Source organism: Oncorhynchus mykiss, chromosome 8 (genome assembly GCF_057628025.1).
Source record: "Oncorhynchus mykiss isolate SJ-2025 chromosome 8, ASM5762802v1, whole genome shotgun sequence".
In the NCBI taxonomy this organism is placed as follows: Eukaryota; Metazoa; Chordata; class Actinopteri; order Salmoniformes; family Salmonidae; genus Oncorhynchus; species Oncorhynchus mykiss.
Window position 1 is genome coordinate 51,274,101 of NC_143029.1, and position 25,435 is coordinate 51,299,535.

The 25,435-nt window shown below is 42.3% G+C and overlaps 1 protein-coding gene across 2 annotated transcripts in view; it reads left to right on the plus strand.

Annotated features, from left to right (window-relative positions):
• Positions 1 to 1,412: 1,412 nt before the first annotated feature.
• Positions 1,413 to 25,435, plus strand: part of LOC110530017 (low-density lipoprotein receptor-related protein 8) — a 186,159-nt gene continuing 162,136 nt past the window's right edge. For both annotated transcript variants that reach the window (XM_036985560.2, XM_036985561.2), the window contains exons 1-2: positions 1,413 to 1,548; positions 2,486 to 2,608. In XM_036985560.2, the coding sequence (XP_036841455.2) occupies positions 1,482 to 1,548; positions 2,486 to 2,608 (190 nt within the window). In that variant the 5' untranslated portion in view covers positions 1,413 to 1,481. The remainder of the gene's footprint in view (positions 1,549 to 2,485; positions 2,609 to 25,435) is intronic.

Below are 25,435 nucleotides of genomic sequence, written 5' to 3' on the forward strand. Positions count from 1 at the left end.
TCAAATCCTCATTCATCCACCTCCGCAACATTGCCAAAGTCAGGCCCTCCCTCTCCCGTTCTGCCGCTGAAACCCTCATACATGCATTGATCTCCTCCCGTCTTGACTAATGCAACTCACTACTCTCCGGCATCAACTCAAACTGCCTCCATAAGCTCCAAATGGTTCAAAACTCTGCAGCTCACCACACTAAGTCTTGGCAGCACGTCACCCATGTTCTCCGTGAACACCACTGGCTCTCAACACATTGATTACAATATCCTCCTTCGTACCTAAAAAGCCCTTCACCGCTTTGCCCCTCCTTACCTCTCAGACCTTCTTCTCCCCTACCAACCCACATCCCCAGGTCGAAGCTCCAAAGCTTCACCGACAGGGACCTCACCAGGGTTGCTCCTAGGCTCTGGAAGTCCCTCCTTTCAGCCATCTGTGACTCTGAGTCCTTCACCACCTTTCAGGGTCCTAAAGCCCCCCCAATCTCGCCCCTTACCCTAAACCGGGTTTGCATCTAAACCCAAATCTTACCCTCCTCATACACTGATACAGTACGTCACACTCTTTCCCTTTCTTGAGCCGACCCCTCTCTTTGTTTTTTGTTTCGTCTGATGTTATATTTTGACTCCTGTTTTTTATTTTATTTCTACAATTGTAAAGTGATTTTGGGTCTTTAAAGTGCTAAACAAGTCCCATGTATTATTTGTATACCTATTTTCCTCTGCCTAGCACCTTCCTCTACCTCACTTAACTGCCTATCATGTCCCCCCCAAAGAATCTGGCTGGGTAGATGTGATTGTGTATATCTCGCTCGCTCTGTGTGTGCGTGTGTGTGCCCCAGGGAAGTGTTTCTCTCGCTTAAATATTTATGTGTTGGCCTACATACAATTATTTTTCAGAACATATTAAATTAGACATTCAATTAATGATTACATTTTTTTTTTTTGTATTATTGTGGTAGGAGGAACCTTAGTTTTGGTCTGTGTTTTCCAGGGGACTCCAATTAGTAAAATATATTAATTCAACCTTAGACCTGATGTTCGGGTGAGAGCTTTGTTCTGAACGTCCACTGTGAAGTTAATCATTTAAAACTTTGGAAATATATTGCTTTCATCTTTTGCAAATAGAATAGGCTACTGTAGCCTAATAACGTTTTTTTCACGAGTTCTTGGTCAATGCATCTTCATCTTTTTCTGCCTACTGACGCGTGTAAAACAAAGTTCAATATTTTCGGCAATTCCCGACAATGTTTTGGCTCGGTGAAGAACATTGATAAAAATAATTATACTCGACAGTAGGCCTGAACATAATTGAAAAGACTGCTTTATGGTTATTTTTACAAGCACAATTCCCGCCCATACACGGCGTCGTCACTGATTCAAATTGCCAGAGAGGTTTTAGTTCGGTGAAGTACCACTGTCGCATCGCTAGAGGAACGGATACTAGGTCAGGCTTTGTTTGTGGATGAGCTCCATCACCTCCTCCCAGAAATGTGGACGGATATAAGGAAACTACTGCTCTTTCATTTGTTAGCCCTGAAACTTCATTCCTCAAAAGGTTTGTCCTATTTTCTTCGATCCTTAAAATGATGGTAATCGGATGAAAGTATGCCGGTAATGAGCTAAACGGAGAGGGATCCAGCCTAACGCGGTCTCCTCCGGATGATAGCGAATGATTTCATGCGCTAGCCTACTGTTGCAACGATGTGGGAGAACCACTCATTGTTAGTGGAAAACTGAATGAAAATATCACAATACAAATTGTGGTAATTTAAACTGTATGTTTTATGAACATTTATGGGAAAATGTATGGGGAATGTGTGCGTCAGCGTTTACTTGGCAATGTTGACATGTGTTCCTTGGATGTGAGAGCATCCATATAATTACAACATAGGTGGTAGTAGCCTAGGCTACATTAATCTTTGTTTCATTGTAACGATACGATGGTTAGGCCTAACGTGCGCCCACTCCCTTTTAAAATGCTATAATTATAAATGACAGAATCGGTCCTTACAATCGGTCCTCACAATGGGCAAAGACATCAGTTCAACTTCTAGTTTAGATTTACATTTGGTTGAGTGGTCAATGTCAACTAACGTGAAATCAATGTGAAATAAACAAACAAAAAATGTACCATGTCATTGCATTTAGGTTAAAAGTTGTGTGAAAAAAATACGAAATTCTCTTACATTGATTACTTTTTTCAAACCCAATCAGTTTTACACGTTGATTCAACGTCATCACATTTCTTTTTGTTTGTTGAAATTACGTGGAAACAACGTTGATTCAACCAGTTTGCCAAGTGGGTTATGTGTCTATTGTAGCAAAACAACAGCCCAAAGTGACGCTCATAACGGAATCCTATTTCAATCCTGACTGACTGGCTGAATATGCGGCATATCATAGGCATTCATTATCAAATTACAGTTTGAGCCCATGTGTTAGGTGGATGGCGGGATGTGCGCTTATTATTGATGTTTTTTCCAACATTGCAGGAGCAGAGGCAGAAGAGTGTGAGGATGGTCAGTTTCAGTGCAATAACAAAAGGTGTATACCGACCATATGGAGGTGCGACGATGATGACGACTGCTCAGACAACAGCGACGAGGAAAACTGTGGTAAGTAAAACAATTCATAATAATGTCTGACATTGCCTTCAAATTGCCTACACGTGACACTTAGGCAACTTTTCAATTTCTAAAAACACACATGGACACTTGAGAAACAGACCATGACTAGGCTACTCAGAATAATAGTGACTTTTTGGCACATTTGGTGGCGGTGGCAAACTGTGACTATAGGACCATCAGAGGGATCAAAAATCTTCCAATACCTTGTATCAAACTCAAAAATCAAGAAGAAAACATAGCATTACTTAATGTGCCCAACATATCTTCTGTAGATGGAACATTCTAGTTATAGTGAAGGAGGAACAATGCTTTTTGACATTATGAATGAATCAAACAGGCCTGGCTGCGCTTTGGGCTGCCGCACAAACAGAGATAGAACAGGCATGGACACAACATGTGACACACAGCATAAAATAATTGGACCAGCAAAACAAAAAACAGACTTTTTACACAACCTATGGTAGGCCAACACCACTATCACCAAAAGGACAGGGACCGTAATACCTGTGCACTCCATAGCGCTGAAGGAGAGACAGTTTTGGTCAAACAAGACAACTGGGAATCCTGCCAAAAACTAGCTCCGACTGGGATGATTATTTTTTGAACTGTCATCAAACTCAGATTTCCAACTCAGGAACTCGGGCCTCTTTCTAGAGCTCCGACCTCAAGATCACTGATGTCATGATTTTGACCTCGTTTATATTTTTTGAGTTCCCTGTTGTCTTGAAAGCACCAATAGACATTTCATTTCAATTAGAATATTTTTTAACAGACCCACCAATTACAAGTCAAAATGTGATTGGTTCATTGCACTGTCACTCCAAAATTCTGCTCTAATAGAGTTTAATGGCAGAGGCCTTCTGTCTAGCGTCTGAAGGCCTAGCCAATGGCTAGCTGAGCTAGATTTTTCTAACCATAGACCACCAATGAAAATAAATCCTGATTGGATATAAATCAGTATTAACCCTTGTCTTTCCAACACAAACTGAAGCGATGAAATCAGAAGATCATACAATTGATTGTAAAGATGAAAAAGAAATTAAAACAACATTTTATTTGACATTTATTTATAAATCCTTAGGCCTTCTCTGAAGGCTTTGAAGGGGCTCCTTATTCCACGCTATTTTGTAGACTATGATGGTTTGGTCTCGTTCTATCACCAAAAAAATGTATGCCTATGTCAGATGATGTTAAAAGCAAGTAACGTTAATTTTACTCTCCACAGTAGCTATGTTGAATCGGGTGGCTAGTGCCTTGCATGTAAACCATTCCCCTTAATGTTTGAAAGAACAGGTGGATAGGGAGGGACCCATGGCATACAGTTGGGGGAATAACACACAGAGGGGACCGGTGCGACATCACACCTGAGTTGGGACGCTCTAGGGGCCTGTCATGCCAAACAGTGTCCACCTTCCAAAAAAGTGTCCTCCCTGCATCACAATGGGAATCGATATTCTATTAGCGTCCGTATTAGCGTCCGTTGCTATATCAGCGGTGTGTGATGACCTACTGTCGGTCCTAGGCCAACAATGAATAATGTTAAACTAACAAATTACCATCACGGGCTATGTTACAATTTACAACAGTGAACAGCTTGTGAAAGAGTGAATAGCTTGTGAAAGAGTGAACAGCTTGTGAAACAGTGAACAGCCTTGTGAAACAGGTGCGTCAATCGATTCTAGGGGGTTAAGAGAAGGGGACCGAGATGAAAACAAGCAAACACACAGGTTACAGGTAGATCAGGTATTGATTGATTTAAGTGTTCGATTAGACATGCAATAATGTAAATGGCAGTCAAAAAAGAAAGGATATCTGTCTAATTTTTGACACCAGAGGGGTAAGGAATGGGAGGAGGTCTCCAGAGATGGAGAAGGGATGGGATGAGGTCTCCAGAGATTGAGAAGGAATGGGAGGAGGTCTCCAGAGATGGAGAAGGGATGGGATGAGTGGGCAGATTGTTCTGCAATCAGATGTCACTAGATGCAGAATTTCGTCTGGAGTGAGAGGAGAAAGAGTTGAAGGATGATGGAAGAGACAGAAACAAGAGACAGGAGGTGCTACTTTTTCCTGTCACTTGTAATCGACAGTCATCGTCTTGTCTCCTCGCCGTCTTGAAACATGGCAGAACCCCTGGAGATCAAAAGCAGAGTAAAGGGAAAAGAGGTGGCGGGATGAAAAAGCAAACACAAAGGCTACTTCATTTTCAATATCATGGGCCTGGTTTAGTTCAAAGCCCTCACTACGTCAAGGTATAGGCTGTGAGTTTTTTCGTTTTTTAAATTAAGTCCCTTAACCCCCTACTCTATTTTTTCAGTGTTTGATCTGATGGGGCTCAGGTAGGTGTAACAATATGGTGATGACCCGACCCTGCTGTGTAATGGGCCCTGGGACACCTCTGTCATATTATTTACACAAATCTAGAACCTACAAATATGCAAACACTAACTAGAAACCAATGTTCAATTCCAAAACCAACCCTGGCCTAAAATTTGATTTGGAATTGGGCAAAGATGAATGGTTAGGGAGAAGGGGCTATAATGACCAATAAGGAACTGGGCAACTGAACAGTCAATTTCAGTCAACTGAACATTTTACTTGCAATAAATATATTTACTATGCAAATGTACACATTTACTGCCAAGTTTCAAATACAGTTGAAGTCGCAAGTTGACATACACCTTAGCCAAATACATTTAAACTCAGATTTTCACAATTCCTGACATTTAATCCTAGTAAAAATTCCCTGTCTTAGGTCAGTTAGGATCGCCACTTTATTTTAAGAATGTGAAAGGTCAGAATAATAGTATAGAGAATTATTTATTTCAGCTTTTATTTCTTTCATCACATTCCCAGTGGATCAGACGTTTACATACACTCAATTAGTATTTGGAAGTATTGCCTTTAAATTGTTTAACTTGGATCAAACGTTTTGGGTAGCCTTGGCCCATTCTCCAAAAAGTATGATCTTTGTCCCTATCATCAGTTGCAAACCGTAGTCTGGCTTTTTTATGGCGGTTTTGGAGCAGTGGCTTCTTCCTTGCTGAGCGGCCTTTCAGGTTATGTCTATGTAGGACTCGTTTTACTGTGGATATAGATACTTTTGTACCCGTTTCCTCCAGGATCTTCACAAGGGCATTTGCTGTTGTTCTGGGATTGATTTGCACTTTTCGCACCAAAGTACGTGCATCTCTAGGAGACAGAACGAGGCTCCTTCCAGAGCGGTATGACGGCTGTGTGGTCCCATGGTGTTTATACTTGCGTACCATTGTTTGTACAGATGAACGTGGTACCTTCATGCGTTTGGAAATTGCTCCCAAGGATGAACCAGACTTGTGGTCTACAATTCTGAGGCCTTGGCTGATTTATTTTGATTTTCCCATGATGTCAAGCAAAGAGGCACTGAGTTTGAAGGTAGGCCTTGAAATGCATCCACAGGTACACCTTCAATTGACTCAAATGATGTCAATTAGCCTATCAGAAGCTTCTAAAGCCATGACATAATTTTCAGGAATTTTCCAAGCTGTTTAAAGGCATAGTCAACTTAGAGTATGTAAACAATTGTTGGAAAAATTACTTGTGTCATGCACAAAGTAGATGTCCTAACCGACTTGCTGTCACGTTCTGACCATCGTTCGTGTGTGTTTTCCTTGTTTTAGTGTTGGTCAGGACGTGAACTGGGTGGGCATTCTATGTTGGATGTCTTGTTTGTCTATTTCTATGTCCGGCCTGATATGGTTCTCAATCAGAGGCAGGTGTTAGTCATTGTCTCTGATTGGGAACCATATTTAGGTAGCCTGGGTTTCACTGTGTGTTGGTGGGTGATTGTCCTTAGTGTTAGTTTGCACCAGTTTAGGCTGTTTTCGGTTTTCATTACATTTATTATTTTGCACTGTTTGTATTTAGATTCGTGTTGCTATAGTCACAATAAACATGGATCGCAATCTACACGCCGCATTTTGGTCCGACTCTCCTTCATGCCTAGAAAACCGTTACAGAATCACCCACCACAAAAGGACCAAGCAGCGTGTCAACAGGCAGGAGCAGCGCGAGGAGACGCGCAATAAGGATTTCTGGACATGGGAGGAAATCCTCGACGGGAGAGGACCCTGGGCTAAACCAGGGGAGTGTAGCCGCCCAAAGGAGCAGCCCAAAGAGGAGGTATGGACATGGGAGGACGAATTAGAAGGAAGAGGACCCTGGGCTCAGCCAGGAGAATATCGCCGCCCCAAAGAAGAACTGGAGGCGGCGAAAGCGGAGAGGCGCAGATATGAGGAGGCAGCACGACGTAGCGGATGGAAGCCTGAGAAGCAGCCCCAAAAATTTCTTGGGGGGGGGCTAACAGGGAGTATGGCTACGCCAGGTAGGAGACCTGGGCAGACTCCCTGTGCTTACCGGGGGGCTAGAGAGACCGGACAGGCACCGTGTTATGCAGTGGTGCGCACGGTGTCTCCAGTGCGGGTGCATAGCCCGGTGCGGTATATTCCAGCTCCACGTGTTGGCCGGGCTAGATTGAGCGTCGAGCCTAATGCCATGAAGCCGGCTCTACGCAGCTGGTCCCCAGTGCGTCTCCTTGGGCCGGCTTACATGGCACCAGCCTTGCGCTCGGTGTCTCCGGTTCGCCTGCATAGCCCAGTGCGGGCTATTCCACCTCGCCGCACTGGCAGGGCGACCGTGAGCATTCAACCAGGTAAGGTTGGGCAGGCTCGGTGCTCAAGAGCTCCAGTGCGCCTGCACGGTCCGGTTTTTCCAGTACCACCTCCATACCCCAGCCCTCCGGTAGCAGCTCCCCGCACCAGGCTTCCTGTGCGTGTCCTCGGCCCAGTACCACCAGTGCCAGCACCACGCATCAGGCCTACAGTGCGCCTCGCCTGTCCAGCGCTGTCGGAGCCCTCCTCCTCTCCAGCGCTGTTGGAGTCTCCCGCCTGTCTAGCGCTGTTAGAGCCTTCCTCCTCTACAGCGCTGCCGGAGTCTCCCGCCTGTTCAGAACTGCCAGTCTGCAAGGAGCTGCCAGTCTGCAAGGAGCTGCCAGTCTGCAAGGAGCTGCCAGTCTGCAAGGAGCTGCCAGTCTGCAAGGAGCTGCCTGTCTGCAAGGAGCCGCCAGAGCTGCCTGTCTGCAGGATGCCGCCAAAGCTGCCAGTCTGCAAGGAGCCGCCAGAGCTGCTAGTCTGCAAGGAGCTGCCAGTTAGCATGGAGCAGCCAGGGCCGCCAGTCAGCATGGAGCAGCCAGGGCCGCCAGTCAGCATGGAGCAGCCAGGGCCGCCAGTCAGCATGGAGCAGCCAGTCAGCATGGAGCAGCCAGAGCTGCCAGTCAGCATGGAGCAGCCTGTCAGCATGGAGCAGCCAGAGCTGCCAGTCAGCATGGAGCAGCCAGTCAGCATGGAGCAGCCAGAGCTGCCAGTCATCATGGAGCAGCCAGTCAGCATGGAGCAGCCAGATCTGCCAGTCGACCAGACTCTTCCAGATCTGCCAGTCGACCAGACTCTTCCAGATCTGCCAGTCGACCAGACTCTTCCAGATCTGCCAGTCGACCAGACTCTTCCAGATCTGCCAGTCGACCAGACTCTTCCAGATCTGCCAGTCGACCAGACTCTTCCAGATCTGCCAGTCGACCAGACTCTTCCAGATCTGCCAGTCGACCAGACTCTTCCAGATCTGCCAGTCGACCAGACTCTTCCAGATCTGCCAGTCGACCAGACTCTTCCAGATCTGCCAGTCGACCAGACTCTTCCAGATCTGCCAGTCGACCAGACTCTTCCAGATCTGCCAGTCGACCAGACTCTTCCAGATCTGCCAGTCGATCAGACTCTTCCAGATCTGCCAGTCGACCAGACTCTTCCAGATCTGCCAGTCGACCAGGATCTGCCAGAACCGCCAGCCGGCCAGGATCTGCCAGAACCGCCAGCCAGCCAGGATCTGCCGGATCTAACTACCTGCCTGAGCTTCCTCTCAGTGCTGTGCTACCCATCAGTCCCGAGCTACTTCTGTCCCGAGCTGCCCCTCTGTCTCGAGCTGACCCTCTGTCCCGAGCTGTCATTAAGAAGGGTCACCTATCTAGGGACGCTAAGGAGGGGGACTAAAACTGTTATGGAGTGGGGTCCACGTCCAGCGCCAGAGCCGCCACCGCGGACAGATGCCCACCCACACCCTCCCCCATAGGTTTAAGTTGTGCGTCCGGAGTCCGCACCTTGGAGGGGGGGTACTGTCACGTTCTGACCATCGTTCGTGTGTGTTTTCCTTGTTTTAGTGTTGGTCAGGACGTGAACTGGGTGGGCATTCTATGTTGGATGTCTTGTTTGTCTATTTCTATGTCCGGCCTGATATGGTTCTCAATCAGAGGCAGGTGTTAGTCATTGTCTCTGATTGGGAACCATATTTAGGTAGCCTGGGTTTCACTGTTGGTGGGTGATTGTCCTTAGTGTTAGTTTGCACCAGTTTAGGCTGTTTTCGGTTTTCATTACATTTATTATTTTGCACTGTTTGTATTTAGATTCGTGTTGCTATAGTCACAATAAACATGGATCGCAATCTACACGCCGCATTTTGGTCCGACTCTCCTTCATGCCTAGAAAACCGTTACACTTGCCAAAACTATAGTTTGTTAACAAGAAGTTTGTGGAGTGGTTGAAAAACGGGTTTTAATGACTCCAACCTAAGTGAATGGTAACTTCCGACTTCAATTGTACATGTACCTAACAAGTTGGAAGACATTGGTTGTTGAAATACTAAAGTTTACGTACATCTCCACCCTGTCTTTCTCTCTGTTTTTCCGTTTTTCTCTGTTTCTCTCTCGCTTTCTCTCTGTCTCTCACTTGTATCCTCTTTCTCACTTACTTTTGTTCTCTCTCTGTCAGTCTGTTTCGCTCTCTCTCTCTCTCTCTCTCTCTCTCCCTCTCTCCTTGTGACAACTAGTTAAGGGCAGTTGGTGTGACCATAATTGCTTACTATTGCTTAATCCGTTTGTTTGATCTGGGTTAATTTATAGCTAGATACCTCAATATGACATAGACATATACTGTAACTAAATGTATAGCTAGCAACACGTAGATGGCTAAGTATTGAAAAATGGCTGTACACTAAATCCTTCCAGTGATCTAATAATAGTCAACTACTTAACGTTTTTCTGAATGGTGAATTACTCTGCCCCCCTACGAATGTTGCGCCTCTTGTCGAGATCACTGGTACCTTCACAGTACTTTTGGCTGGTTAGAAAATAAAATAAACTCCTCGAGGGATGCCATTAAAGTGCAAGCTACATACAAACAGAAAGGAACAATAACCGTTAGCTAGCTAGCTAACGTTAGCTAAATATAACTTTCTGGCTAGCTAGCTGACTAGGCAGGCTGAGTAGCTAGCAATGTCAATATTTATTCCTATTTAACAATATTTTCTTATATAATGACAGAGTACCAGTCAAACATTTGGACACACCTACGGTGTAAGGGTTTTTCTTTATTTCTACTATTTTCTATATTGTAGAATAACAGTGAAGACATCAAAACTATTAAATGACACATGGAATTATGTAGTAACCAAAAAAGTGTTAAACAAATCAAAATGTATTTTCTATTTGATATTCTTCAAAGTAGCCACCCTTTGCCTTGATGACAGCTTTGCACAGTGCAAAGGGTGGCTACTTTAAAGAATGTAAAATATATTTAGATTTGTTTAACACTGTTTTGGTTACTACATGATTCCATATGTGGTATTTCATAGTTTTGATGTCTTCACTATTATTCTACAATGTAGAACATAGTAAAAATAAAGAAAAACCCTTGAATGAGTTGGTGTGTCCAAACTTTTGACTGGTACTAGCGACATGTGGTAAAGAAAGTTTTGTCTATCCAGTCTTTTCAGTCTTCTGAAGCAATAGGTAGCAGGCAGGTAGTCACCCTCAAAACACTGTCCTTGGAGAGCGATTTTAAGTTAGTAAATTTGCGCTGACCGAGCGAGTGCTTATGAGGTGAAATAAAACTAGAACTGTCCTCCGCGTCCTCCGTCCTCCACGACCGCAACAGAGGCAAGCAACGGGCGCTTTGGTTCATTATGTAGGCCGGTCAGAATTTTGCCAGTTCTAGAAACTGCCCTAGCAACAGAAGCTAGAGCTCATCGAATCCCCTTGTGACGCGGGGGGTGGGGGCACTTTTTTTTGTCAGGTGGACACTATTTTGCATGATGGGCCCGATTTGTGTGCAGGTGATTTAACTCCTTCTGTCGAGAGTTCCTGGCTATTTTTCATTTAGGGCAGTGGTGCTATGTTTGGTTCTCAGGCCTCAGGGGCAATTTGTGGTGGAGGCATGAACGATGATTGGACAGCACATCTTCCCATCTCTTCCCACCCACATAGAGAAACCAGCTGACAGATAGTATATAGCAGGCTATGAGAGCCTATAGAGCTTTGATAGTTATCCAGAATCCTGTCAGACTCCCTCAGAAAAAATAATAGAATTCCAATCCCCTTGCTCTTTGTGTACCCAGCCCGTGTCCTATATTTTCAGGAGAAGCACAAACAAAAACATTGGTTGTACTCTTGGCATGCGTTTCTCTTTTGTCTCTCTGGGTTAATTGTGGCTCAAGAGAAATTCCTACTGGTACCCACTCTGTGCACAACTCTCTCTGTCTCCCTCTCTTACGAACACGCACGCGCACACACACACACATTTTCACTATCTTTCGCTCTTCTCTCTCCTTTGTGTCTGTCTTAAGGCTTCTGCATGCTTCGGTTTGGCGTGCTTGCGTGCTGCCTTAAAAGACCTTTGCTTGAAAAATGAGAAAAAGCAGCAATAGTACTGTTTGTCCAGGATACACTTCCTCAAAATCGTCCCAATTAATCTAAAATAATTCAATAAATCTTTCATTAATTTGGACGTTTTTGCCGAGATCTCAGTTGTGCAGTTTTACATCTATTTCTCAAGTTAAAAAAAAGCATGAAAACGAGTCATCAATCGTTGAATGACAACAAACACTTAATTGAAAAATCCCTACTGTTGACCAATGGCCAACGAAGGGGCGTAGACTTCATCTCCAAGCCTCCGCTTGTAGTGTGCATGAACAGCTGAAAAATCCCTTGCCGAAGACCAAAACAAACAAAAAAACGTCACAAACGGTTCCGAATTGATTCGGACGGGAAGCATGTGGACGCCTTTACTTACACAGATGGACACACGCATACCAGTGGTGGCTGCTGAGGGGAGGATGGCTCATAATAATGGCTGGAATAGAGTATAATGGCTGGAATAGAGTATAATGGCTGGAATAGAGTATGATGGCTGGAATAGAGTATAATGGCTGGAATAGAGTATAATGGCTGGAATAGAGTATGATGGCTGGAATAGAGTATGATGGCTGGAATAGAGTATAATGGCTGGAATAGAGTATAATGGCTGGAATAGAGTATAATGGCTGGAATAGAGTATAATGGCTGGAATAGAGTATAATGGCTGGAATAGAGTATAATGGCTGGAATAGAGTATAATGGCTGGAATAGAGTATAATGGCTGGAATAGAGTATAATTGCTGGAATAGAGTATAATGGCTGGAATAGAGTATAATGGCTGGAATAGAGTATGATGGCTGGAATAGAGTATAATGGCTGGAATAGAGTATAATGGCTGGAATAGAGTATAATGGCTGGAATGGATTCCATCCGCTCCATTCTGGGCATTATTATGAGCCCTTCTCCCCTCAGCAGCTTCCATTGACCCACACACACACACACACTTTGTAGAGCATTTAGATCTATTGTGGCGATAAAGCCAGTCTCCGGAGGTCGCTTGGTATCCTTGCCCCCTCGTCTCTGACAGTGACACCAGCAGGTTGAGTCCTCAGGCCTCAGTGAAAACAGGTCATTTGGAGCTTCTCTCTTCGTCTCCCTAAAATATTAATGTGTCACTGTTCCACACCCGCGATACTGTGTGGGACATTTTTGTTATCGTTTTTTTTTTGTTCTTTGTTATTTTCTATTAAAGATTAATGGTATCGGTCTGGTGGACCCATTTTCTCCTTCTTTACTGTCCAACAGGGCTGGTGGCTTCAATTCCTTTTCAATTCTGTCAATTCAGGAAGTAAACCACATTTTTCTCATAGAGGAACATTGACATTTCTGTTTACTTCCTGAGTTGACTGGACTGACATGTAATTGACTTGAATCCTGCTGTACAACGGAATGTTACGTTTGGGTGGGTTGCATTTTGGAAATGCCGACTTTGCAAATACTTCTGGAAATTGTATTTGTCACATGCTTCGTAAACAACAGGTGTAGACTAACAGTGAAACACTTAATTATGGGCCCTTCACAACAATGCAGAGAGAGAGAAAAAATAGAAATGATAGAAAAATAATAACACAGGGATTAAATACACAATGAGTAACGATAACTTGGCTATATACACAGGGTACCAGTACCGAGTTGCTGTGCAGGGGTACGAGGTAATTGAGGTAGATATATAGGTAGGACATATAGGTAGTGATAAAGTGACTGGGCAACAGGATCGATAATAAACAGTAACAGCAGCAAATGTGAGTCAAAACGAGTTAGTGCGAAAAGGTTCAATGCAGATAGTCCTTGTAGCTACTCGTTAATTTAAATAACTATTTAGCAGTGGCTTGGGTGTAGAAGCTGTTCAGGGTCCTGTTGGTTCCAGACTTGGGGCACCGGTAACACTTGCCGTGCGGTAGCAGAGAGAGCTGTCTATGACTAGGGTGGCTGGACTCTTTAGGCCTTAACGGCCTTCCTTTGACACCTAATCGAGGTAAATGACTATGCTACCAACATGCTTTTAGCAGGGGCCACCTGCTATTTGATGATTACATTTTCAAAATTGCATCACATTTTTCTTTTAGTTTGAAGTCTTCACTATGGTGACTAGCTGCTGTGTGTGGTGTGCCATATCTGTGTGAGCCCACGGAAAAGGCTGATTGAATTGCCTTAATGTTAGCCAGATTGTCGCCATCATCCTCATTCCTCACACAGTTGACCTGCTCTCAATGGGCCAAGACCCTTGCAATATTGGAGAATTACTCCCTTTTCAAATAGGCTAGGTTTTCAGAGGACTAGGCTTTATTACGAAGGTTGGAAATAATAAAATGAATACATGTACTGAATGTTAAAGAAGAATGCATGTAGGCTATTTGTACTGTATGAGAGTATCCCCTTTGAGGCTATTGTATAATAATATGAGTTTCCAATTGTGTGATGGTTCGACAGCATACTACAGTGTATGCATTTTGTCTATGTTAAAGGCCCAATGCAGTCATCAACATGATTTTCCCGTGTTTTATATATATATTTCCACACTATGAAGTTGGAATAATACTGTGAAATGGTAAAAAATATGATAATTTAGTGTAAGGGCTGTTTGAAAAGGCCACCTGAAATTTCAGCCTGTTTTGGTAGGTTAGAGTTTTGGCCTGCCTGGTCAGTTAATAGACCAATAAGAAAGAGTTCCAAACCTCTGCCAATAACAGCTAGTTTTCAGTTTTCCCCTTCCAACTCAGACTACTCCCAGACAGTCCTAGTAAAATTCTTGCTTGAGAAATCGCTCTTAGCAAAAATAAGCTATTTTTATTTATTTGGGCAAATTGTAATGGAAAACAATCGCAGTAAGGTACTTAACACAGAAATTATTCGATATTGAGATAAATGCATTAGTATGTAGACAGTGTTTAAGGCTAAACATAAGATGCGTTTACTGTATGGTGTAATGAAGGTAATGACAAAGGGGTAATGTGGGGCAGAGGAATATAAATGTTTCCAATAGGGATGTGCATCTTTCCCTTTCAAGACGATTCGATACGTACAGTGGGGCAAAAAAGTATTAGTCAGCCACCAATTGTGCAAGTTCTCCCACTTAAGAAGACGAGAGAGGCCTGTAATTTTCATCATAGGTACACTTCAACTATGACAGACAAAATGAGAAAAAAAATCCAGAAAATCACATTGTAGGATTTTTAATACATTTATTTGCAAATTATGGTGGAAAATAAGTATTTGGTCAATAACAAAAGTTTATCTCAATACTTTGTTATTTACCCTTTGTTGGCAATGACAGAGGTCAAACGTTTTCTGTAAGTCTTCACAAGGTTTTCACACACTGTTGCTAGTATTTTGGCCCGTTCCTCCATGCAGATCTCCTCTAGAGCAGTGGTGTTTTGGGGCTGTTGCTGGGCAACACGGACTTTCAACTCCCTCCAAAGATTTTCTATGGGGTTGAGATCTGGAGACTGGCTAGGCCACTCCAAGACCTTGAAATGCTTCTTATGACGCCACTCCTTCGTTGCCCGGGCGGTGTGTTTGGGATCATTGTCATGCTGAAAGACCCAGCCACGTTTCATCTTCAATGCCCTTGCTGATGAAAGGAGGTTTTCACTCAAAATCTCACGATACATGGCCCCATTCATTCTTTCCTTTTTTTTTACCAAAAAGTTATATTTTGGTTTCATCTGACCATATGACATTCTCCCAATCTTCTTCTGGATCATCCAAATGCTCTCTAGCAAACTTCAGACGGACCTGGACATGTACTTGCTTAAGCAGGGGGACACGTCTGGCACTGCAGGATTTGAGTCCCTGGCGGCGTAGTGTGTTACTGATGGTAGGCTTTGTTACTTTAGTCCCAGCTCTTTGCAGGTGATTCACTAGGTCCCCCCGTGTGGTTCTGGGTTTTTTGCTGTTGTGATCACTTTGACCCCACGGGGTGAGATCTTGCCCCAGATCGAGGGAGATTATCATTGGTCTTGTATGTCTTCCATTTCCTAATAATTGCTCCCACAGTTGATTTCTTCAAACCAAGCTGCTTACCTATTGCAGATTCAGTCTGCCCAGCCTGGTGCAGGTCTACAATTTTGTTTCTGGTGTCCTTTGACAGCTCTTTGGTCTTGGCCATAGTGGAGTTTGGAGTGTGACTGTTTGAGGTTGTGGACAGGTGTCTTTTATACTGATAACAAGTTCAAACAGGTGCCATTAATACAGGTAACGAGTGGAGGACAGAGGAGCCTCTTAAAGAAGAAGTTACAGGTCTGTGAGAGCCAGAAATCTTGCTTGTTTGTAGGTGACCAAATACTTATTTTCCCACCATAATTTGCAAATAAATTCATAAAAAAATCCTACAATGTGATTTTCTGGATTTTTTTCTCATTTTGTCTGTCATATTTGAAGTGTACCTATGATAAAATTACAGGCCTCTCTCATATTTTTAAGTGGGAGAACTTGCACAATTGGTGGCTGACTAAATACTTTTTTGCCCCACTGTATCTATACTGAACAAAAATATATATGCAACATTCAATGCAACGTTCAATTATCTGGCAACAGCTCTGGTGGACATTCCTGCAGTCAGCATGCCAATTGCACGCTCCCTCAAAACTTGAGACATCTGTGGCATTGTGTTGTTTGACAAACCTGCACATTTTAGAGTGACCTTGTATTGTCCCCAGCACAAGGTGCATCTGTGTAATGATCATGCTGTTTAATCAGCTTCTTGATATGCCACACCTTGGCAAAGGAGAAATGCTCACTAACAGGGATGTAAACAAATGTAAACATTTTTATTTCTCTCAAACATTTGAGAAAAATAAGCTTTTTGTGCATATGGAACATTTCTGGGATCTTTTCTTTCAGCTCATGAAACATGGGACCAACACTTGACATGTTGCGTTTATATTTTTGTTCGGTGTAGATACAGTTGAAGTCGGAAGTTTACATACACTTATGTTGGAGTCATTAACATTTGTTTTTCAACCACTCCACAAATTTCTTGTTAGCAAACTATAGTTTTGGGCAAGTCGGTTAGTGCATGACACAAGTAATTTCTCCAACAATTGTTTGCAGACAGATTATTTCACTTATAATTCACTGTATCACAATTCCAGTGGTTCAGAAGTTTACATACACTAAGTTGACTGTGCCTTTAAACAGCTTGGAAAATTCCAGAAAATAATGTCATGGCTTTAGAAGCTTCTGATAGGCTAATTGACATATTTTGAGTCAATTGGTGGTGTACCTGTTGATGTATTTTGAAGGCCTACCTTCAAACTCAGTGCTTCTTTGCTTGACATCATGGGAAAATCAAAAGAAATAAGCCCCAAAAAATTGTCGACCTCCACAAGTCTAGTTCATCTTTGGGAGCAATTTCCAAATGCCTGAAGGTAACACGTTCATTTGTACAAACAATGGTATGCAAGTTTAAACACCATTGGGACCACACAGTCGTCATACCGCTCAGGAAGGAGACATGTTCTGTCTCCTCGAGCTCAACGTACCTTGGTGCGAAAAGTGCAAATCGATCCTAGAACAATAGCAAGCAACACAAGGACCTTGTGAAGATGCTGGAGGAAACGGGTACAAAAGTATCCATATCCACATTAAAGTGAGTCCTATATCGGCATAACTTGAAAGGCTGCTCAGCAAGGAAGAAGCCACTGCTCCAAAACTGCCATAAAAAAGCCAGACTACGGTTTGCAGCTGCACATGCGGACAAAGATCAGACTTTTTGGAGAAATATCCTCTGGTCTGATGAAACTAAAATAGAACCGTTTGGCCATAATGACCATCGTTATGTTTGGAGGAAAAAGGGGGAGGCTTGCAAGCCGAAGAACACCATCCCAACCGTGATGCACGGGGATGGCAGCATCATGTTGTGGGGGTGTTTTGCTGCAGGAGGGACTGGTGCACTTAACAAAATAGATCGCTTCATGAGAAAGGAAAATTATGTGGATATATTGAAGCAACATCTCAAGACATCAGTTAGGAAGTTAAAGATTGGTCGCAAATGGGTCTTCCAAATGGACAGTAACACCAAGCATTCTTCCAAAGTTGTGGCAAAATGGCTTAAGGACAACAAAGTCAAGGTATTGGAGTGGCCGTCACAAAGCCCTGACCTCATCCTATAGAAAATGTGTGGGCAGAACTATTGTGAGAAGCTTGTGGAAGGCTACCCAAAAAGTTTGACCCAAGTTAAACAATTTAAAGGCAATGCTACCAAATACTAATTGTGTGTATGTAAACTTCTGACCCACAGGGAATGTGATGAAAGAAATAAAAGCTGAAATAACTAATTCTCTCTACTATTATTCTGACATTTCACATTCTTAAAATGAAGTGGTGATCCTAACTGACCTAAGACAGGGAATTTATACTAGGATTAAATGTCAGGAATTGTGAAAAACTGAGTTTAAATGTAGTTGGCTAATGTGTATGCAAACTTCCGACTTCAACGGTACATGTGCTCTTATACAATACAGGACTAATACGTTTTAGTGTGAAACGTTTCAGTGCAATTCGTTTTGTTAGAGGAACAAATAGATGCGATTCGGTTTTACGAACATTTGTTGTCGTACTGTCCGTCACAACAATTCTTGGTAGTCCAAAAGTAATCTGTTCTTTTGACCAATCGATTGGTCTACATTTTTTAAACGTGTATTTTTCCATATATAGACACACCCTTTGTTTTAATCAAATCAGCCATATGCATTGAGCTAGTCTGATTCTTTAAGCATCACTGTTTGATTAAATAAGACACATATGACTCAAGAGCGAGCCAGATATCAAAATAACCAGAAGAAAAAAACCTTAACCTGACCCAACCACTCTCCTGAAAGGATCAGTAATAGGCTACACAAGGAGTCGGCAAACTTTTTCATGTGGAATGCCAATTTATCTTACCATTTCTACTGATCTGTGTGTTAGTTATGGTTTTCATATGCACATTTTCATTAACAGTTTAATTTAATTCATAACAACTTCGTATCGCAAATTAATTGTCATGTGGTTAATCAAAATTCGAAATATAAATATAAATGAAATATAAATGAAATATAAATGAAAATGAATCAAACCTAAAAAGTTGCTTCTATTGCCATTTACTATCTATGTTAAAATTGTGTACATAAAGCCAACAAAATAAAAATATTGCCATCTGCAGGTAGAAAATATCCTGATAAAAAGAAATATCCTATGAATCACATTGGCTACGCATGGCCAGTCTGTAACAAACTGTAAACATTTTATTCTCTTAGGTCCGGCTAAAGCTCGGCCAGCAAACTTGCAACATTGGATAAAATATTCTGGGCCCTCGAGTTTTCCGCACCAGTGAGCTCAGGACAGACACAGCTGTATGCTATTTGTGCAAGGGATAACAGGTCATCAGGTATTTTAGGACGTTTCCACTGGATCAGAGCATTACATTTTTTCCATTTCACGCTGAGTGGTTATTGAAAGGGAGAGACCTGGAAAGATTTGTTAAATATTTTGAGGAACTATTGTCATCCTCAATGGATGTAAAAACTCTGCTTTCTTGCTGTTTGAGGTGAAGAAAACATTACTTTGAGAAGCTCTACAGCTCATTAGCGGTGATGCTTTAAGCCAGTCAGAAATACTATCAGATCCCCAAATCGGCACATTTATATTCCTAAATTTGCGTGCAGGCCAGGTAGCCTATGGGCCTACTACTATGTGTAATCAGGTCCGCGTCCTTACTAAACATTGATAGGAGCACTCCAAACAAAAGACAATGACTAAATTGACAAAACTTGTAAATGGAATGAAATAAACAAAAACATGTTTCTCGTTTCTCACGTGTAGGATAGGTTGTTTACTCTGCAAACAACATGTCCACTCTGACAATGGGAAAGGTAAAAGACTGGAATAATAATATATTGATTGATTTAACAGAAATTACCGTAACCAAGCAAACATTGTAGATGACAAATTATAGGAATGAATGGTAAAAGTACTACTGTTGATATACAGTATTTAATGGGGAATTGATAGACACAAATGCAAACAATTCACATGATGAAGTTATTAAATAATGACTGAGCACAAATTGGCGGGAGAGAGTGCATTCTGTGCACATCTCTCTCCAGAGCCACACTCCCCTTCTTCTTGGACTGTTCCATCCCTGCGGCCTCCGCAATGGATTAGTCTCGGCCTCCGCAATGGATTAGTTCACTGAGATCAGTGTGAATCAGACGGGTGTCTTGTGTGCCATAAAAAAACAACAACCTATATATATATATATACATATACACACACTCCGGTCAAAAGTTTTAGAACACCTACTCATTCAAGGGTTATTCTTTATTTGTACTATTTTCTACATTGTAGAATAATAATGAAGACATTAAAACTATGAAATAACACTTATGGAATCATGTAGTAACCAATAAAGTGTTAAACAAATCAAAATATATTTGAGATTTGTCAAATAGCCACCCTTTGCCTTGATGACAGCTTTGCATACTCTTGGCATTCACTCAACCAGCTTCACCTGGAATGCTTTCATGGAATGGGTTTCCATGGCTGAGCAGCCGCACACAAGCCTAAGATCACCATGCGCAATGCCAAGCATCGGCTGTAGTGGTGTAAAGCTTGCCGCCTTTGGACTCTGGAGCAGTGGAAACACATAAGCCCTGACCTCAACTCCATCGTTCTTTGGGATGAATTAGAACGCAGACTGCGAGCCAGGCCCAATCGCCCAACATCAGTGCTGAACCTCACTAATGGTCTTGTGGCTGAATGGAAGCAAGTTCCTGCAGCAATGTTCCAACATCTAGTGGAAAGCCTTCCCAGAAGAGTGGAAGCTGTTATAACAACAAAGGGGGGCCAACTTCATATTAATGCCCATGACTTTGGAATGAGACTTTGAACAAGCAGGTTTCAACATACTTTTGGTCATATAATAGCTTGCTTTAAATCCGGTAAAACACAATTTTCAACAGCGCATTGGATAACAATAACGTAGCAAATTACATTGGTTGACACTAAACTAGTAAAGCCTAATATTCCCTAAGCCATTTTACAAGCATTTGAATGCTGAACGTGCAGATATGCAAGATCAGGAATATACCTCTTTTTGGTCAGCGCTTGCTGCGCATTGTGCGTAGTTTGTCTCGGCTACTACTGTAGCCTGGGGTTGTTCAGCATGCAAAATGACTTGTAGATCAATGACTGTCAATGCAGTTACGTGCTTAGATCGACACTGAAGGAGAGGAAGCATCAGTTATTACAAAATATGTATTTTAGGAAGGAAGAGAAAAAGTAATATGAAAAAAACATTTTTTAGTGAACAGGCGATTCGCAATGTTTGAATTGATTTTCTGACATGCATGCTAGATTTGGATCGGTTTGGCGTCTTGTGGACTGATGCACTCTTGTCTTAAACATTTGGTCCGTGGACCGATCTTTATAGGTGAATTGTTACATCCTGTAGTTTCCAACCTATTTTGTGCAGAAGGAGAGAATGGGGAGAATTTAGATGTTTCAGAGAGCAAAGACATTCCAGAAACTACTGCCCAATTATTTGGAGTGAATCTTACTAATGTTCTGGTTAAAGAACTACTGTGCTGCATCTCACACTATGCCCCAGTCAGGTCAGTACACATTTCACAATACACTGTAGAATCATGTTTGAAAAATGTGTGTGTGTGCGTGTCCAGCATTGTGCATTTATACTGTATAAAGTGCTGTGTGTGTGTGTGTATGTTGGAGATTGAGTCAAATGCTATGAAAACTTTGAAGGAATCTGTTCTGTGTTCCTTTGGCTTGAATAATGCGTTGCAATCCTTAGGAATATGGCCATTCCCTTGGGTAGACAGACAGGTGCGTTCTCAAACCAACTATCTGATGGTGGTACTGATGCTAGTCTGTCACTGTTCCTGGTCTCCATCCCCCACCATCTTCTCCACCACTACACCATCCTCCTCTTGCTACTCCATCCCCCACCAGTCCTCCCCCTAAGCACACCCCACTCTCTCTTAATCCCATGCCCTCCAACTCTCATCCTAGCTCCATAGACCCCACTGACTGGCCCCCCTCACAAACCCTCACACACTGACACACACACTTGCATGCATAATCTCACACACACATACGTGCGCATGCCCCAATCACACACACACACACTGGCATTAGTGGCACATTTTGCACTCACAGCTTATTTTTCTGCTTATGAATTATGAAAAAATTCAAACAATCAATTTAGTTAATATGCAATACCACAACACCATTGTGATATGCTCTGTTGTTACGTAACTTAGTTATTCCATTCTCGGCCAAACAGAATTTTATAATGCAGAGACACTCTTCTCATCTTCTAACAAGTTGACAGCACTGTGGATCGCACAAAGGAATCCTGTATAGCGTCCTGAAGTCATATTTGTGCCAACCCTGACATGGTGCCTAATATAGCAATATCTCCCAGGTTGCGTCCCAAATGATACCCTATTCCTTTTGTAGTGCACTACTTCTGGCCAGGGCCCACTATAAAGGGAATAGGGTTCCATATGGAACGCTGAGTTTGTCTCTCCCATGTATTCTTTTAAAGAGTCCCTTGAAAATCTCGCTGGCCGCACTCTTTTCCCTTTTCTTTTATTGGGTTGTCATCCAGATGGCAGATTATACCATATCTAGGCCTATTCCAAAAACAATAGGCTACTCATGAATATAACATGTTTTGATATCGACACCAGGAGAGGGAGGCTCTCCATTGTCCGTGTCAGGTTGAAACAGTTCTGTTTGTCTATAAACAGACATTTACATTTTTAGTCATTTAGCAGATGATTGTGATTATTGTGAGTAACTTACGAACCAGTAAATTCAACTATGGGAGGTAAAGCAACCACATATCACAATCAGTCTCAAGGCCATCAGACTGTTAAACAGCCATCACTAACATAGAGAGGCTGCTGCCAACATACAGACTCAAATCTCTGGCCACTTTAATAAAGGTCTCACTAGTCACTTTAAATAATGCCACTTAAATAATGTTTACATATCCTACATTACTCATCTCTTAGGTTTATGCTGTATTCTATACCATCTATTGCGTCTTGCCTATGCCGCACGGACACCGCTCATCCATATATTTATATGTACATATATAAGGTAGTCGTTGTGAATTTGTTAGATTACTGCGCTGTCGAAACTAGAAGCACATGCATTTTGCTACCCTCGCATGAACATCTGCTAACCATGTGTATGTACCAATAAAATTGGATTTGATTTACAAGAAATTGCTTCTATCTACAAATATCAGTGCTTGTATAAGTACGAACAATGGACAAGAACAACAGTTAGCCTAAGTTTGAGTCCTTGTCTATTTGCTCTATTTTTATAGCTAAGATAAATCCAGGCTTGTCTTTTGGAGGCAAAGTGGGGTAAAAAACCTTGGACGCTCTCTCACTCGCTCTCTTCTTACCCCCTGTAGCGTTTGTTTATTTCTTCTTTCTTCATACCAGGTGTGCATCCCAGATGGTACCCTATACCCTGTATAGTGCACTACTTTTGACAAGCACTAGACCTATATAGGAAATAGGATGCTATTTTGGATGCACACCAAGTCTCCGATTGGATGTGGTCTCTTCTTATTCTGTGCCAAAACACTTCCTCCAATACCCACCACAATCCGCTTATATCAGGAAGTTATTTTGGGTAGGGGCACCAGTTTGATTGGCGGCAGAGGTTAGTCATGACTTTGGAGCTGCAGTGTTGCTGTGTCCCAATGCAGCACTCAATCCCCATTGTGCTTTGGGGACAAAGAGATGATTTATTTACCCACGTTGACAGTACTGTCTTCTGTTCTGACCGCAAAAATGAACGCTTTTTAGAAACGTATTGCCTTCTATCATGTGGTTGGTTCCACGTTTGCAGTGTTATTTTCTGACAACTTAAAAACAAAAGCCTTTCAGATTGTATTTCCTCCTGTCCTGATATAGTGTATTCAGACCACTTGACTTTTTTCACATTTTGTTATGTTACAGCCTTATTTGGATCATATTATTTATTTGTATTTTTTATTTGATTTGATTTAAACCTTTATTTCACTGGGTCGCGAATGACTGGGACGCGTCCATAGATACAGAACAAAAATACTTAATGACTGGGTCTCATGTCTGGCAACCGAACCGAACGAACGACCAGCTGGCTTGGGCAGCAACCTTAGATTTGTGTCGGGACTATACCTCGTGTAAGGATGAAATAATATGTTTTTTTTTCTGAAAATATGTCAATCATTGTTTGAATATGTTGGTAACCCATATAAAAGTGATGCCCTCGAAGCCGGTGTTTGGAGGATATATTGGCATTAGGCCCTAGATGAAATCAAGGGCCAGCAAACCGTGCCAATATATCCTCCAAACACAGGCTTCGAGGGCATCACTTTTACATATGTTTTTTTAATGATCCTTTAAACCACGACTACTAGTTTGATGGTTGTAGCCGTCAATTGTTCCATTAACATCACCCATATTAGCAAACGTATTTCATTTAAAACTTCACATTTCTTTAGTATATGCTACTTATCGTAATTAAGAAAATCAGCAAAATGCCTGCGATAAGCGATCAGTATGGTCGTTGTCGATAATTTTTGGTTTATCAGACCCAGCTTTACTCTACGAGCATATCCAGTTCTAGAGTGGGATCTCTGCTAGTTTTAAAGTTGTGGCCCATTTTAAACAGATAAATAGGCATAGTAGGCAATGTAACCAATCACAGCCCTCCTTTTACCTGTATCATTGCACATCTTTCAAGTTCCTTGGTGCCCACATCACCAACGAACTATCATGGTCCAAACATACCAAGACAGTTGTGAAGAGGGCACGACAAAACATTTTCGCCCACAGGAGACTGAAAAGATTTGGCATGGATCCCCAGATCCTCAAAAGTTTCTACAGCTGCACCATTGAGAGCATCCTGACTAGTTTCATCACCGCCTGGTATGGCAACTGCTTGGCATCTGACCGTAAGGCGCTACAAAGGGTAGTGCGTACGGCCCAGTACATCACTGGGGACAAGCTTCCTGCCACCCAGGACCTATATAATAGGCGGTGTCAGTGGAAAGCCCTAAAAATTGTCAGACTCCAGTCACCCAAGTTATAGACTGTTTTCTCTGCTACCCCACGGCAAGCGGTACCGGAGCACTAAGTTTAGGACTAAAAGTCTCCTCAACAGCTTCTACCCCCAAGCCATAAGACTGCTGAACAATTCATCAAATGGCCACTGGACTATTTACATTTACACCCCTCCTCCCTTGTGTACACTGCTGCTACTCTCTGTTTACTGTCTATGCATTGTTCATGTGGATAATCTTGTGACAAGGCTTAAATTGAAATTAGGTTTTTATTTTTGTAATAAGGCATGCTTCCCGCTTATGGCTAGAAAGAAGCTTAAGGCCACTTTTCTCTATGTAATTGATTATGGTGACTTGTTGTGTATGCATTTAAATAAATAAATAAATATATATATATATATATATATATATATATATATATATATATATATATATATTTCACCTTTATTTAACCAGGTAGGCTAGTTGAGAACAAGTTCTCGTTTACAACTGCGACCTGGCCAAGATAAAGCAAAGCAGTGCGACACAAACAACAACACAGAGTTACACATGGAATAAACAAACATACAGTTAATAATACAATTGATAAAAAGTCTATATACAGTGTGCGCAAATGAGGTAAGATAAGGGAGGTAGGCAATAAATAGGCCATAGTGGTGAAATAATTACAATTTAGCAATTAAACACAAGTGATAGATGTGCAAAATATGAATGTGCAAGTAGAGATACTGGGGTGCAAAGGAACTAAATAATAAATAACAGTATGGGGATGAGGTTGTTGGATGGGATATTTACAGATGGGCTATGTACATGTGCAATGATCTGTAAACTGCTCTGACAGCTGGTGCTTAAAGTTAGTGAGGGAGATATGGGTCTCCAGCTTCAGTGATTTTTGCAATTCATTCCAGTCATTGGCAGCAGAGAACTGGAAGGAAAGGCGGCCAAAGTAGGATTTGGCTTTGAGGGTGACCAG